The 14,789-nt window shown below is 38.7% G+C and overlaps 1 protein-coding gene across 2 annotated transcripts in view; it reads right to left on the reverse strand.

The window, feature by feature from the left end:
* Positions 1-8,204: 8,204 nt before the first annotated feature.
* LOC114668959 (uncharacterized) overlaps positions 8,205-14,789 on the reverse strand; it is a 49,568-nt gene continuing 42,983 nt past the window's right edge. For both annotated transcript variants that reach the window (XM_028825003.2, XM_028825004.2), the window contains exons 3-5: positions 13,651-13,762; positions 11,201-12,947; positions 8,205-10,239 (exon numbers count right to left, since the gene is read on the reverse strand). In XM_028825003.2, coding sequence (XP_028680836.1) covers positions 12,313-12,947; positions 13,651-13,762 — 747 coding nt within the window. In that variant the 3' untranslated portion in view covers positions 8,205-10,239; positions 11,201-12,312. The remainder of the gene's footprint in view (positions 10,240-11,200; positions 12,948-13,650; positions 13,763-14,789) is intronic.

Here is a 14,789-nt window from a genome sequence, read left to right on the forward strand (position 1 = left end):
TGCATAACAGACGAGGAAACCATGACAAGACCTTTGGGAGTAGGAGCCCGATGTATAGAGTCTGCCATTTTTGTCGCTGCGTTGGAAGGATTTTCAGGATTGGATAACGTTATCTCCTATCCGTCCGTTGGCTTCAAAGGTGTGCCGGGCAATGTTCCAAGGCTTTATACTCTTTCTCCATGTGCAGGCCCCCACTTAGACAAGGCAAAGAGAGGATACAATTTCATGCTGTGAGTCTGACACACAGAAATAGTGCACGTTGCCCATTTTGCAGTTGGCCTTAACTTGTCTTGTCTTAAAATGCTTACCTAGCAGTTCTTATATGGTGAAGCCCTGTGGGCTAAATCTGGCTTTGTGTTAGCTGTACATGTGAGTAGAAAAATAAAGTAGATTTAAAATATTTGCACAGAGCGCAGTGACATATTAAACTTATATTCTGATTACAGAAAACAAGCTGCATTAAATTTGGATGAAATTTTATACAGCAGAAAAACTGTATAATAAAATCATAAGAAGATATTTTTCATGTTTCTAGTTTGAAGATGTCACACATGTGCACCTTGGGGACAGCTTTAGGCTTTGGCGGTGGTAATTCAACACCCATCCACAAGGTGGCATTGTATACTAATGCCTCTTTTTTTTTGCATGTTCTGCCCAGGTCTGCATGGGTTTCCTCCCTCAGTCCAAAGACATGCAGCTTAGGTCAGGTGGATTGACGATGGTAAATTGGCCTGAGTGTGTGTTTGCCCTGTGATGGACTGGCATCCAGTCCAGGCTACATTCCTGCCTTGCATCCCCTGCTATCTGGGATAGGCTTCAGCCCCCTGTGACCCTGGCCTTTATTAGGCAGGTTAGAAAATTACATGACATGCTTTGAAGATTAAAAAAGTGTTCATTCTGAGTAAGATTAACATAAAAAGTGAGTAATGGCAACAGTCCCTGAGATGGATTTTGCCTCTGCTGAAAGAAGATAACCTGATTGCTTTGTTTCAACAAAAATTAATTGTGTTAGTGTGACATTTAACACATGTAAGACAATGCAGCTAGAATTTTATTTGAAGAAAACAGCATCTTATGCAGATCGCGTCAAACATATACAACTTGATAGTCAAACTAGAAGAAAAGAAAAACAAAACTTCAGAAAGTTAAAAAAAGAAAGTAGGACCAAAAAGAGACAAAACCTAATCTGACAGAAAGACAGCTACAAACACAGCTAGGTCCTTTTCCTCCCAACATAAATGCTTATTTTAAAATTGTATTAATGAAATCATATTATTTTTATAGTTTTGCAACTAGAAACATTTAAGTAATGCCAGCAAACATAATTATATAAAGAGAAAGTAACTAAAATTAAATACATCAAGTGGACATCCCCATCAGTTCATTTTAATAAGTTTATAAACGTGGATGAACTATTAAGTGTTTTTTGGGTCCCCTGTTGCACAACATAACAAGATGGGGGTGTCCTCTTAAACATTTCTTTGAACATATAGGAATTGGTAGGAGTTGTCCTTGTGCTAGTTGTGGTGAAGCTGCCTTCTATTGCCTCTTGTATTAAAATACAAAGAGTGTCAGATTTCTACATCAAGTGTTATAAACTTCACATCCACAAGAGGGAGCACATTATAAGAGAAAAACACACAAAAGACAGCCATCCACAGTACTGCAGCCTTTATTGATATAAAAGAAAGATTTATGTCTGCTGAGTACTGAGTGGAAATGCACGGCAAATGGCTATAAAACAACCAAGTGCCCCCTGCTAACCAACTCTCACAAGTCAAAGGGCTGCAAGTGCTTCTCTTTCATCATCTTTTGCTGCAGGGTTGTTGTTCTTCTACACTCATCTAACTGTGTAAGTCCCTTAAATGATTACTGTTTGCAGAAAGGGCAGTTTTTCTTTCTTGTTACCCCCAACCCGTTTCTCTTCCAATCTGGACCCAGGCTGGAGTGACGCCATGTTCTCTCATGGCTTTCAGCTCGTGTTGTCACATAGGCAAATAGGACTATAGGGGAAGCGTTATTGTTCTTGGCACCAGCTGCTCAGCTCGGTTTTCTTTTAAGTTACATTCATTTTCTTGTACCAAACACAGTCAAAAGGGCACCGAACTGTACAGTAGACATTGTGCAGATACTAATGGCAGTGAAAACACTACAAATAAATAAATAAAATACCAACTAGTGCAAGAGGATAAAGAAGCTTGAAAAGGACAACTAGCACCATAGTAACACTCCATATCTTCTATATTGGTTTATATTCACTTAGGTTTAGGTTTAGGTTTCTTTATTTAGTCATGTTTACACAGGAAAACATGAAATTTGCCTTCTCAGTTGCATCTAATAACAGGTAACAGACAGAATGAAATAAAACAGACAAATAGAAATAAGAAAGGTTAAGGTAAGGCAGTTAGATAAAACATATTTATACCAAAAAAAAAAAAAAAGGTAACAGGATATATATCAAAACCGTAAACATTATCTCCGATATTTCTCATTGAAAAGTCGTATGGCACTAGGAAGAAAGGAGTTTCTGGAGAGATTTGTGTGGGTTTTCAAAGCGACTATCCTTCCTGATTTACTGAAGTTTAGTTCTACATGTAATGGATGTCTGTCATCAGTTGAGATGATTTCCAGTTTCTTTAACATTGCCCTCTGACACACACTAGTCAAATCATCTACATCAGCCCCAATAACTTTAGTTGCATACTTCGTAATGTGCTGGAGCTTTTTTGAGTTTTGGTTTGTCAGACTATCAAACCAGGCAATGAAACTGAAAGTGATCACGGACTGGATCATACTACGATAGAAGAACAACATGAGGTCCTTGTCTACTTTAAATAGTTTGAGTTTATGGAGGAGAAATAAGCGCTGGTTGCATTTAGAAAATAATTTTTTTTGTATTTGTATTCCAGTTAAGATTGTTATCTAGGTAAGTTCCTAAGTATTTATATTACGTTCATCTGCTTTAATCAATGTAACAAATAAACCTCTTCTAGAATTCCAGCCTGCTATGAATACACGCCTGGCATAAGACTATCAGTCTGGTTCAGCTTTCCAGTGCCAGTCGACATTTCTGCTGGTGCTTTATCGTGAAGCCCTGGCTCGCCTGTCAAGTGGCTTAGATGACAATGCAGAACAAGATAGCTATGGACGTGTATTCAGAAGTATGCTTGTTTGTTCTAAGGTTATGGTGGGTGGTGGGGAACGTTCATTAGATGTGCATGTTTTGTTGACACACGAGTCTGTCACTGCCTTGTGAGCAGCTGGCAAAGATAAAAACTAATGGAAGAAACCCTGACTAGAAAATCCGCAGTCAGGCTCATTAAAGCAACCTCATGCTACTCCTGGGATGCTATTGCTCATTTGGACCCATCAGAAGTAGGGGTTGATGCTACATGGGCAGCAAATCTTCCACTTTATTATGCCCAGACATCCCAGCTTTGCCACGTTGAGCAGACGCAACATGGGATGCAAAGTTTGCTGGTTAGAAGCATCACTGCATGAATGTCATATGGCAACACACCATGGGGTGCTTCCAACCCTGGGAAGATTTCGATTACTTCCATTGGACAGGATTTATATCTAAGGCTACATTTGTTTAAAAGCACAGACACTAGTCCCTGTTTTTGCCTTTCAACCACAATACTCCATCGTTTTTAATCCCCCAAAACAGAAACTTTTGAAAGTGCTCTGCAGACTTGTGCACTTCTGACAACCCCAGCTTAGCATCGTGATTTGCACATGTGAAAATATAGGCTTTTGAAAACACAGACTCTGATTGGCTCATGCTTATTACATAGTCCTCGCCTGATTAGATCGTGCTCATTATAGCAATTCTTTCCCCAATCCACCAACCTGCATGGAACTAAGCTATATTTCAACATAGTAGACATATTAGTGTTGCTTTCCATGGCGCTTGTTCTGAGACTTACCTGTATGCATCTAAATTGCGGTTTGTACACTTTGAACGCAGCATTTATGCACAAAACTCAAATGGTTTACTGGTCGCTTCTGCTTTGTGGCAATGTTACAATCTCATTAAGGAGTTTTCTGCCATTGCATGCGCACACACCCAATGTAGGCAACAGGCCAACTCATATGTGTTTTTGGTCATGTTAGTGTGGGCAGAGATACGTTCGTAAACAACATCAACACTCTTGTGTGGACATATCTCATTTTTGTTTAAAATGCAATTTTTAAATTAAAATCTACATAAAAAGGTTAGGATTTATACCTAAAAAGTGGACAGAGAGGAACCATAAGACTCCAGCGATACCACTATTGTTACCTTGTAAAGAAATTAAATGTGAGAAGTGACTATAACAGCTACAGAAATATTTTTCTTCTCCGTATTAGAAGCTTTTTACACACGTTATTGGTAGCACATAAAGAAAAACAGAGGAGCGGGCCCACCCTGAATCATACATGAAAGATCTTCAGCAGACATGACATTTACTTTATAAGAGCATCAGGATAAATGCAAAGAACAAAGGTGTCGCCTCTACGATGTATTTTTTGATCTCACTAAAGCCTTTGACGCAAAGAAAATGGATGAGCAGGCCCACTCTGAATCTCAGTGTAGATTTAGAGCTGGAAGATCTTCAGCAGAGAACAAGGGTGTCCCCTTGTATGTTTTGATTTGACTAAAGGCTTTGATGAGCAGAGATGACGTCACGTTTTTGGCAAAGCAAGGTGTCCACCAAATTTGCTTAGTATCATGTCATCCTTTCATGACAATAGGAGGGGAATGGCCCTGTATGATAGCAGTAATTCAAATTCTTTTATAATGTGCAGTGGAGTCAAGAAAGGCTGTGTCCTTTCATTTATCGTATTTGGGATTCTTTTTCTACTCCTGAATCATGCATTTATGCCATCATCTAAGTGAACCTATTATACCTTCACACACATTCTAATGGTAATGGAGGGCCGTTCAGTCTTGTGTAACTCTAGTTAGAGACCTGATATGTGCTGATGACCATGCTATCATAACTCATATGAAGGAGCACCTGTAGATGCTACTCAACCACTTCTCTCAGGCATGCAGAGACTTTGTGCTGTTGTGAAAGAAAAATTAACTACTTGCAAGCTACTTAGGGTTAATAGCTGACAAAGCCATTTTGCTATAACGGCAGATTATTCATACAGGCGTCTGTCGTAAGACAGGGTCCGGTAAGCTGACCAAAGACAATTTCCAGTTTCTTAGGAATGCGTCTATTTGACACAAGAGAGCTGACCTTTCCTTCTTTAGGGTCTATCTGACAAGTGAAAAAAAACACAGATGGCCCATTAGTGTACTAAAATAATAAAAGTAAACGATATTATGTTTATTTTTAAGAATAGTAGGAAGGGGGAGGAAGAAGAAATTATAAAAAGCCAATAGAAAAAAAATGTAACTTTGCTCTTCTGCCTTGCAACGCAGAATCCAGGTACTCATCTGTGACTGAATAAAAATCTAATTGATTGAACTTGTCTTGTCTTCCTCGGGGGGTTTTTTCTTCCACACTGTCCACCACCCTTTATAAAACCAGCGTAATGGGAAACAGTTGACCTATCTTTGACCACCATCCATGACAACCTGTCCATGGAAAACAGTTAAGCAAGTCAATAGGAAAATCAGCCTCTGCCTTATCCTATTTCTCCATGTACTTGTAGGAAAACAAAAGGCTTACAGCACTGACCACGATGTCAGTTTACATGATGTGTGTCACCAGCACAAGAAGTGAAACCTAACAGCTTTCACCTGCACTTTCTTCAAAGAATTCTTGGCATAGCCTGGTTTCCAACACCGATACCAACTTATATTTCAGTATGCCAAGCATGTACACCCTGTCAAGCAAATGTCACCCCTAATGGCTTGAGGATATTTACGATATGTGACCCATTTGGATCCTACAGAAAGAAAAAAAAAAAAAACAAAATCAGTTTGAATGAATTACGTAATTTGTTCGAACAGATTATTTTAAAAAAATTTTTATTTCAGTGGCTATTTATTTTTTCCTGGTTAGCAGTTGAGTGAAGCAGAAATGGAAGAATATAGCCAACCAATAGTTTCAGTCTCTTCTACGCTGTTCAGTGCTATTATCAATTAGATTTTAAACTTATTTCTTCTTCTATTAATGTTTCTATCACTGATTCCGAAATATCATATTCTCAGAGAAAATTCCATAAATCCATTCTTGTAACTTTTCCTGTACCTGAAACTCGTTTCAGAACTCCTCAAAAGAACTGCTTCAACTGTGGTGGTTTTCCAACTACCGTATTTTTTGCACCATAAGACGCACTTTTTTTTCCTCAAAAGAAGGTTGGAAATGTCTGTGTGTCTTATGGAGCGAATATTGCGTCACAGACCATGATGTGTATTACCTGACAAAAGTCGACATCCAGGGGTAGGGGGCGACAAAACTCACTGTTACATTACAGGCATTCCCTCTGTGCTTGGAGGAATGTTAGACTCATTGACTTGGCATCTAATCCTTGCCTGTGCGTGAGTTGCGAAATGTAAACAAATGTAAACAATGGCAAGATGGCATCAACATCTCACGAGGGAGCGAAGCGAGTGCAGAAAACAAATGTTTTGCGCATTATCACGGAGTCAGAGAGTGATCCGGAGATCGAACAAGAGAGTGAGGAACTGGCATCAGCTGATCGGGACACCAGCCGATGCCGCCCCAGCTGAGCGCATTCGTGCACCTATGGCAAGGAGGAGGAATACCTAGACATTGATCCGTGGGAGCTAAACTGGCTACCGGACTTCACAAGACAGTTTGGCTTGCTGTTGGACTCGACAGATTACCAGCCGCTGGACTACTTCAGGCTGTTCTTTCCTGAAGCTGCCTTTCAGCTACTGTCAGACGAGACAAACAGGTATGCAGAGCAATTTTTTGAATCGAGGGCTGTGCTTGCACCACATTCTCGTTTTTCAAACTGGAAACCCACAACAAAACACGAGATGAAGGGCTTTGTGGCATTACAAATATAGATGGGACTAGACTGGCGATATAACTTCAGGGAGCATTGGTCCAAACGTGCTTTGTCCCCTGGTGGCTTTGGGCAGGTTATGCCATGTGATGATAGGTAAGTGCTCCTGCAAAGTGATTGTGAGCAACTGAGCTTCATAAATTCTGACACTAGCGATGAGGAGTTCTTGGGGTTTCCATAAAACTAGAAGAGTGCTTGAACCTTAAAGTCTCTCCTTATTTGTTAATGACAGTGATGATGTTTCTTAATACCGCTGTTGAATTTACATGGTTGAAATATTATTCTGCTATATTTTATTAAACATATTAGTACACCATTGGGTTCAGAATATTTTTCTTCTTGTTTTCCTCCTCTAAACCTAGGTGCGTCTAATGGTCAGGTGCGTCTTATGGTGCAAAAAATACGGTAGTTCCTCTTCTGTATCACTGATGTTAACACACACCTTACAGTTCACAGTACATCAGGAAAACCATGCAGAGCTCCATAATAAGAACTGGACTGTAAGGTGGAAAAATAAAAATAATTTGTTGGAATGAATTAATACAGAATGGGGCTCCGTACTATTGAAATAAGTGTCAGGAAAAAAAAAAATAATCAGGTTGAATAAATTGTTAACCCGCTTGAACAAGTTACATAATTTGTTCGTATGGATTAATAATTTGTTCAAACTGATTTTTTTTTGCATGACACCTATGGGTCTCCGTAGGATTCCCCTGAAAAAAAAAACATCTTTATGGAGAACTTGCCACTGGGAAGAGACCTGCAAGATACACCAAACTGCATTTTAAAGTTGTCTGCAAACGTGACTTGAAGGACACAGGATGGACGCTAAGGAGCTAACAAATAAAACCATGAAGTACACAACAAACTTAAACAGGAAGACCATAAAGTGCAGAGACTGACTGAAGAATAGAGAACTTACTGCAAAGCTAGTCAGAACACGAGCACTTCTGCCTACAAAAATGGCCACTTTAATAGCGACTGTAAAACGTACATTGGGTTTTCACAGCCAGAGTCAAAGAGTCAATGCTGTGTTAATGAAGATCATCAGGGCAGGCATCCATAGTCAGGTTAATACTTCAAAAAATCAACCTTCACAACATTTCAAAACTTGCATTAGATTACTTAGAAAAAGTTTGTTTGGGTAAAGACAAGCAAAGTTAAATTGTAAATGTGTATGCATATTCTCCATATGTGACAAATAACAATCAGATGTCAGTTTTAAAAATAATAGTTTTTATTTTGTAAAAATGCCAAAATGAACGCTTTAGCCAAAATATCATTCTTTCATTTCTTCTCATAGCACACTTAAATGGAAGGAGACTGTTGAACCTTCTTATACACATAATCAATATGCAGCTTTCACCTCTGTGGGAGATGTATATTAGATTCAAATACTAAAGAAAAAAATAAAAGAATTTTCAAAAAAGTAACATTTCTAAAAATGAACATCTATTTGTCAGTCTGTTTCCTATATATTTCAACAGACTTGAGCTACCGGAACCAAACTTTGAAAGATGACTTCCCATGAGGCCATGAGTAACAGAGTGTCAAGGAACCCTAATCACCACCCTACACACGCAGACAGAGATATGCACAGTGGGTCGTCGTTTTAATTTGTTTTCTTTATGACTCAATTACAGAAGTTGGTACAGGAACATGAAAAAGTATTCAGCCCTCGAAACTATGTTTATTTTTTTTGTCTGTTCTCAGTCAAATTAGAAGGATAAACCCATCATCTCTCTTACTGCCTTCCAATAATACAGTGCAGATTTCAACAATGCAAACCAAAATGAAGACAAAACAAAATTCAAAACAAGGATTATAATCTTCGAGAAGCATAGATCTGGGAAAAAGGTACAGGACCACCTCAAAGGCACTGAACATACCTCAGAGCTAAATGCTGATCATTCAGAGGTGGACAAAATATGAAACTACAGCCATAATGCCAAGGTCAGGCTGCCTCTCTAAAGAAGAGCCGCATTTGTTAGAGAGGCTACTGGGACACCATTTGTCACCCTGATTGAGTTGCAGAAGTCGGCAAGGTGATGTTCATGGCTCAACAATCTTCAAGACATGGCACAAAAAGGTCCTTTATGAAAGAGTAGCAAAAAAGTCATGGTTGAGGGAAAAAAACAAACCAAAAAAAACCAAAACATAACGTCCTTGCCTATAACCAACTCGTAAGATATTGCAGACAGCTGAAGTTTTTGGTTTGAACACTAAGTGGTATGTGATGTGCCGTAAATACGAGTTTAAAGCTGCACATCATCCAGGTTATCCCATCTACATTGTAAATTGTGGTGGTGGCAGCATCATGTTGTGTGGATGCATTTCGGTAGCGACGACTGATGATCTGGTCAGGACTGATGGGAAGATGAATGCTGCACAATACAGGCAGATCTTGGAGGAACACCATCACTCCTCTGTCAGAGATATTAAACTGGGGATGAGGTTTGTCTTTCAACAGGACAATGACCCAAAGCACACTGCCAAAGTTGCAATTGGATTGACTTAAAATGAAGAAAATTGATGTCCTTGAGTATGACGGTCAAAGGCCCAACCTTAACCCCATTTAACATCTGTGGTGAGACCTAAACATTGCTGCCTGTCTCCACTCCCCAACTAACCTGGCACAGCTTGAGCAATTTGGCAAGGAGAAATCAGCAGATCTTGTTCCATCACGTTGCGTCTTAAAAAAAAGACGACTTGCTGCAGCAGCTGTGAGACGTGGTTCAGCCAAGCACCAGACAGGTGGGTGATAAATACTTACAAACTGTGGACACTGCAGTATTTGAAATTTCTTTTTTTTAACAGTTTATAGTTCTCTCTTTTGGGACATCACTCTGAAAAGGTGCTAATAAAATTTCCACCGGGTAAAATCCTGGGTTTGTAACATGTACGTGAGTTAAAGGCTTGGGGCTGAATACTATTTCAAGGTACTATATATTGAGAAAGGCTATGTATCATTGATTTGTAATTTTTGTGCCAGTAGAAGATATTGTCTTAGTAACTTTACGTTTTTCACGCAGTTGCTGTAGCTTATTAGTTGCTTGCTCATTTTCAGAACTGATGGCAAGATCTGTCAAACACAAAACTAAAAATGTGTCTCAAAAATACTGGAATAATAACAATGCTGCAAGTAAATATGATGTGGTGAAGTATAAATGTTAATTTATGAAAACTAAAAAAAAAACTGTAAGAATTAATTATGATATCGTAGTTTGACTTTTGAATTTCAAGAAACTCATATGCTCCAAGTTTCTATATACAGTGGAACCTCGGTTCACGAATGTCTCGGTACACATACAAATCAGTTTGACGACCAAAAAGTTCACCAAACTTTTGCCTCGGTTCACGACCACACACTCGGTATACGAACAAGCCAGTTTCCCTTTCAGTTTCTACATGTTCAGTCTCTCCCTGTGCATTTCCCGTGCAGCGAGCAAGAGAGAGCGAGAACGCACGCAGCACACACACACACACACACACACACACATAGAGGCAGCACGAGAGAGAGACAGACGCACACGCACAGGCAGCACCAGAGAGCCACGCACACACACAGGCAACGCCAGAGAGAGACAGCCGCACACACACAGGCAGCGCGAGAGAGAGACAGACGCACACGCAGAGGCAGCACCAGAGAGCCACGCACACACACAGGCAACGCCAGAGAGAGACAGCCGCACACACACAGGCAGCGCGAGAGAGAGACAGACGCACACACACAGGCAGCACAAGTGAAAGAGAGAACTGGACTCATAAGGTAGAGAAGGCAGTTAAAGAATGCACCCGGCATGATTTTGTTTTCACTTCTGTTTACAGCGATCGCTTCGTAGCGTGCATTGTTGCAATGTTATGTTACTTTTCTTGGTGGTTTATTAAATTACGGATTTTTTCAAATGTTAATTTTTTTTCCCTGTGCTTAAAACTCATTAAAAAAAAAGTGTTTTTAGGCAGCGGTTGGTAGCGCTATAGCGCGAACTATTGCAGTGTTAGTTTTCTCTGTTGTTCAAGGTTTTCTCAGTGTTATTCAATGTTTTTACATTTAGTTTACTATTACGCTGTGCATTCTATGGCTTAATTAACTTTATTTGTGCTTAAAAACTTAAAAAAAATATATATTTACATACAGTTCGTATGGTCTGGAACGGATTAATTGTATTTACATACAATCCTATGGGGGAAATTACTTCAGTTCACTGGTATTACGAGGTTCCACTGTAATAGTTATTATAAGCCTGAGCAATGTCGATACTTAAAGCTTGTAAATTCCACATGAGAAATAAAACATATAACGGTCACTATGCACAGTAAAATACCTTACACTAAAAAGCTGAAATCTCTAGAATTAGCATATGTTATTGCTCTAAAACTAAAGCCCTCCAGTTAAAACTGAAATTCTTGATCAGTGTAAAGAGATTTGCAATGTAACAAACATGCAAGTCTCTTGTGTAGAGAAGAAAAAAGTTGGAAGATGGAAGTCCAAATGGAGGTTTATAAGGTTCTGCCATTTTCAATGTCACTGTATCCGTAAACGTACGAAAATGCATCCTAATGTCCTTTCTCCTTGTTTATAAACCAAGAGACATGATTACAATTTGTTATCTGACATTCATATACAACTTATGCCTTCAGTAGATTAGACAGGCGCATCACCTCCTTGACCTGTTCAAGCCATAAAAACCAAAGAAATAAAAGCAATTCTATAACTGTTTTGCTCTTCATCTCAAGCTGTTTAACATTAAAGCTATGATCATTTACAAGCAACTAAATTTTGAACCATAAGCAGACTAAGAAATAAAAAATAACTTACATGAAGTTGCATTAAACCGTACTGCCAAAACATGTCTTACAATGTGATTCGTTCCACAATGTTAAGTGTTTGCCTCAGAGTTGTCGTTCACACTTACCTGCAAACACAATTATCTGTGCAATTAAGTGGGCCTAGCCTGCAGGCCCTCCTCCTACCTTGACCAATTAAAAAGTGTTTAATGTTTTCTTAGTTATTATAACTAAAAAAATGCTACATTTTCTTTTCTTTGAACTGTAACATAAAAAATCACAAACTTTTAAAATGACTTTGGCTGTTTTTGTTACTGGTTTGCATTTACAGCTCCCCTGTGAGATCTGTCAGCACTAAAATGGCTCATTCTAGCTGATTCCACTACTGACACATGGGCAAATGAAGGGAAAATGCAAAATTATAAAATGTTAATTTAGCTACGACTTAACTGTAATTTGCCTAAAAAGTCAACTATGAGTGTACATACAAATTACAGTAAGTATGTAACAATTTTTGGGTTCACTTAGAAGAAAATTAGGTAATGTATTTTAAAGCTTTAGAAGTCCTAGTTTCTTCAAAGCTTCATGGTGGTCTTTATCTGTAACAGAAGATGGTGATCTAGGAATGCTTGACCTGTGATCCATTGAGTTATAAGGTAAAGAGTGGCTGTTGTCTTGTCCAATCAAGCCAAGAGTTTGATCAGCAGAAGACAGTTGAGATATTGGCAGATCTCCAAGAACTTCCTGCTGTGAAAGACTTTGTGACCTTTTGCCAAATCCGAGTCTTTGCAAGGCCTCAGCTCGGGAACTCTTGAGGTCCAGACCATCAGGAAAACAAGCTGTGGTAGAATGTGAAGGCTCTTGTTGACCACAGGCATCCCCTTGTACAGAACCATTGAACCTAGCTAGGACTTGGGCTCGTAATTCTTGGACACTGACACCAGAGCGTAGAATGGTGTCAAACTTGCGAGTCTGGGCACACTGCATATTGGTGGATCTAGAAGATCGTGGTGAGAGACATTCAAAATTGCCTGAGGAAGATGTATCCTGTTGGTAAGAAGCTGGCATTTGAAGATGAAAGTTGTGCTTATTGTCCTCCACAGTTAGCTTTTGATTTTGCACATCAGCTGGAGAAGGAATTTCCATATGCTCCTCTGGATGACAGGTAAAAGTAGAACCATTTTCTGTTAAAAAAAAAACAAACTATTATTACATCCCTGCTTGACGCTCCTATTTCTACTTTTGATATCCAAACATATAATGGTTATTTCCATTTTTAGTCGTACATCAAAAGTAGAGATAGGGATTTGGGATATGTTATTGTGTCCAGAATGTATGTTAGAAAACTTCGGAAGTAATGTGAAACGTGAGAATTACTGCCTTTATTTCAAATTGTGATATACAGTATGTGTATATTTTTCACTTTTTACAGTTTTGAGGACAACAAACGGGAAGTGTTATTGATTTTCTAAAAATAAAATAAGATACAATTTCAAAAATTTTATTAAGATCAGGATCAAATGATTAAACACAAACATGAAAAACCCAAACTATCAAATAATTCAAAAGAAAATACTAAATAAAATAAGCATCCCATATGTTTATTATAAGAAGCTCTTTGAAATCAATTAGAAATGTAAAAAAAATTAAGATAAATTAATTCAGCTGAAGCATGAAAGTACAGTCACTAAATAATTAACAACTCCAGGGGATATGTTTATACTCACATACAAGTACTACTTAATGCAGTTCTTATTCAGAGATTAAACATTTGAAATAATATTTGCACAGTACGTGGCGTCATCATTTGATATATTTATTTTAATTTCTTCTAACTAGCTTTACTTTGCTATTTTTAAGTAAGATTCAGAATCCGTGTTTCTTTACCTTTTCTTTTCTCCTGTTCTTCAATCATCAACTCCATTTCCAAAGAATCAATAGTATCCATAAGGTAATTCAGGCATTCTCTCTCCTCATTTGACAGGTAACTAAAAATATCCTAAAAACACCATTAAAAAAAATAAAATAAATAATAATAATAATAATACACTGTACTGTGAGAAGCATACTTTGAATCTGAAACTTCGCCTGTATATTTTTCAGGTTCTAATTTTACTTAAACTGTGTAAAATGATCCACAAGATTTCATTGTGTTAATAAAAAAGAAAAATAGAAGAATAAATTTAATTCTAATTTGAAATAGGGAAAAAATCAGAACGCATATTAAAATGTCAGGTGTTATTTGCAAGAAACAAAGTCATAAAAGATAAGTTAATATAAATTCCTCCCACATCCCAAGTACAGGGAGTCAATGTATCATGGACTGGTGTACAAGCTAAGTTTCTCTTTATACCGTAGATACTTGTGTATTAGTCGATCTCGCAGATAAGTCAAGTGTATTGTTTAAGCCGAAAATTACGAAATTTGTTATGACCCGCATATAAGTCGAGGGTAAAACTTGACAGCTATCAGAGATAGAGGGCGACAATCAGCTGTTAATGGCAACAAAACTCACTGTCATGTCACAGGCATTCCCTCTGTGCTTGGAGAAATGCTAGACTCGTTGACTCGACAACTAATCCTTGTGTGTGCGTGAGTTGCAAAATGTAAACAAAGGCAAGATGGCGTTGATATGTCACAAGGGAGCGAAGCGAGTGCAGAAAAGAAAACACTCGTCAGACGATGTTTTGCACATTATCGCGGAGTCGGAGTCTGATTTTTCAGAATCAGATTTTATTGACAGTGATCAGGAATCGAGCAAGAGAGTGAGAAGCCAGCATCAGCTGATCAGACACCAGCCGATGCCGCGCCAGCTGATCGGCTGCCAGCTGAACGCATTCGCGCAGCCGATGCAGCTACGGTAAGGTTCGCGTTGGAGGAATACCCAGACATTGATTCGTGGGAGCCGAACTGGCTACCGGAGTTCACAAAACAGCATGGCTTGCTGTTGGACACGACAGATCACCCGCTGCTGGACTACTTCAGGCTGCTCTCTCCTGATGCTGCTTTTCAGCTACTGTCAGACG

The sequence above is a fragment of the Erpetoichthys calabaricus genome, chromosome 18 (genome assembly GCF_900747795.2).
Source record: "Erpetoichthys calabaricus chromosome 18, fErpCal1.3, whole genome shotgun sequence".
Classification (NCBI taxonomy): domain Eukaryota; kingdom Metazoa; phylum Chordata; class Cladistia; order Polypteriformes; family Polypteridae; genus Erpetoichthys; species Erpetoichthys calabaricus.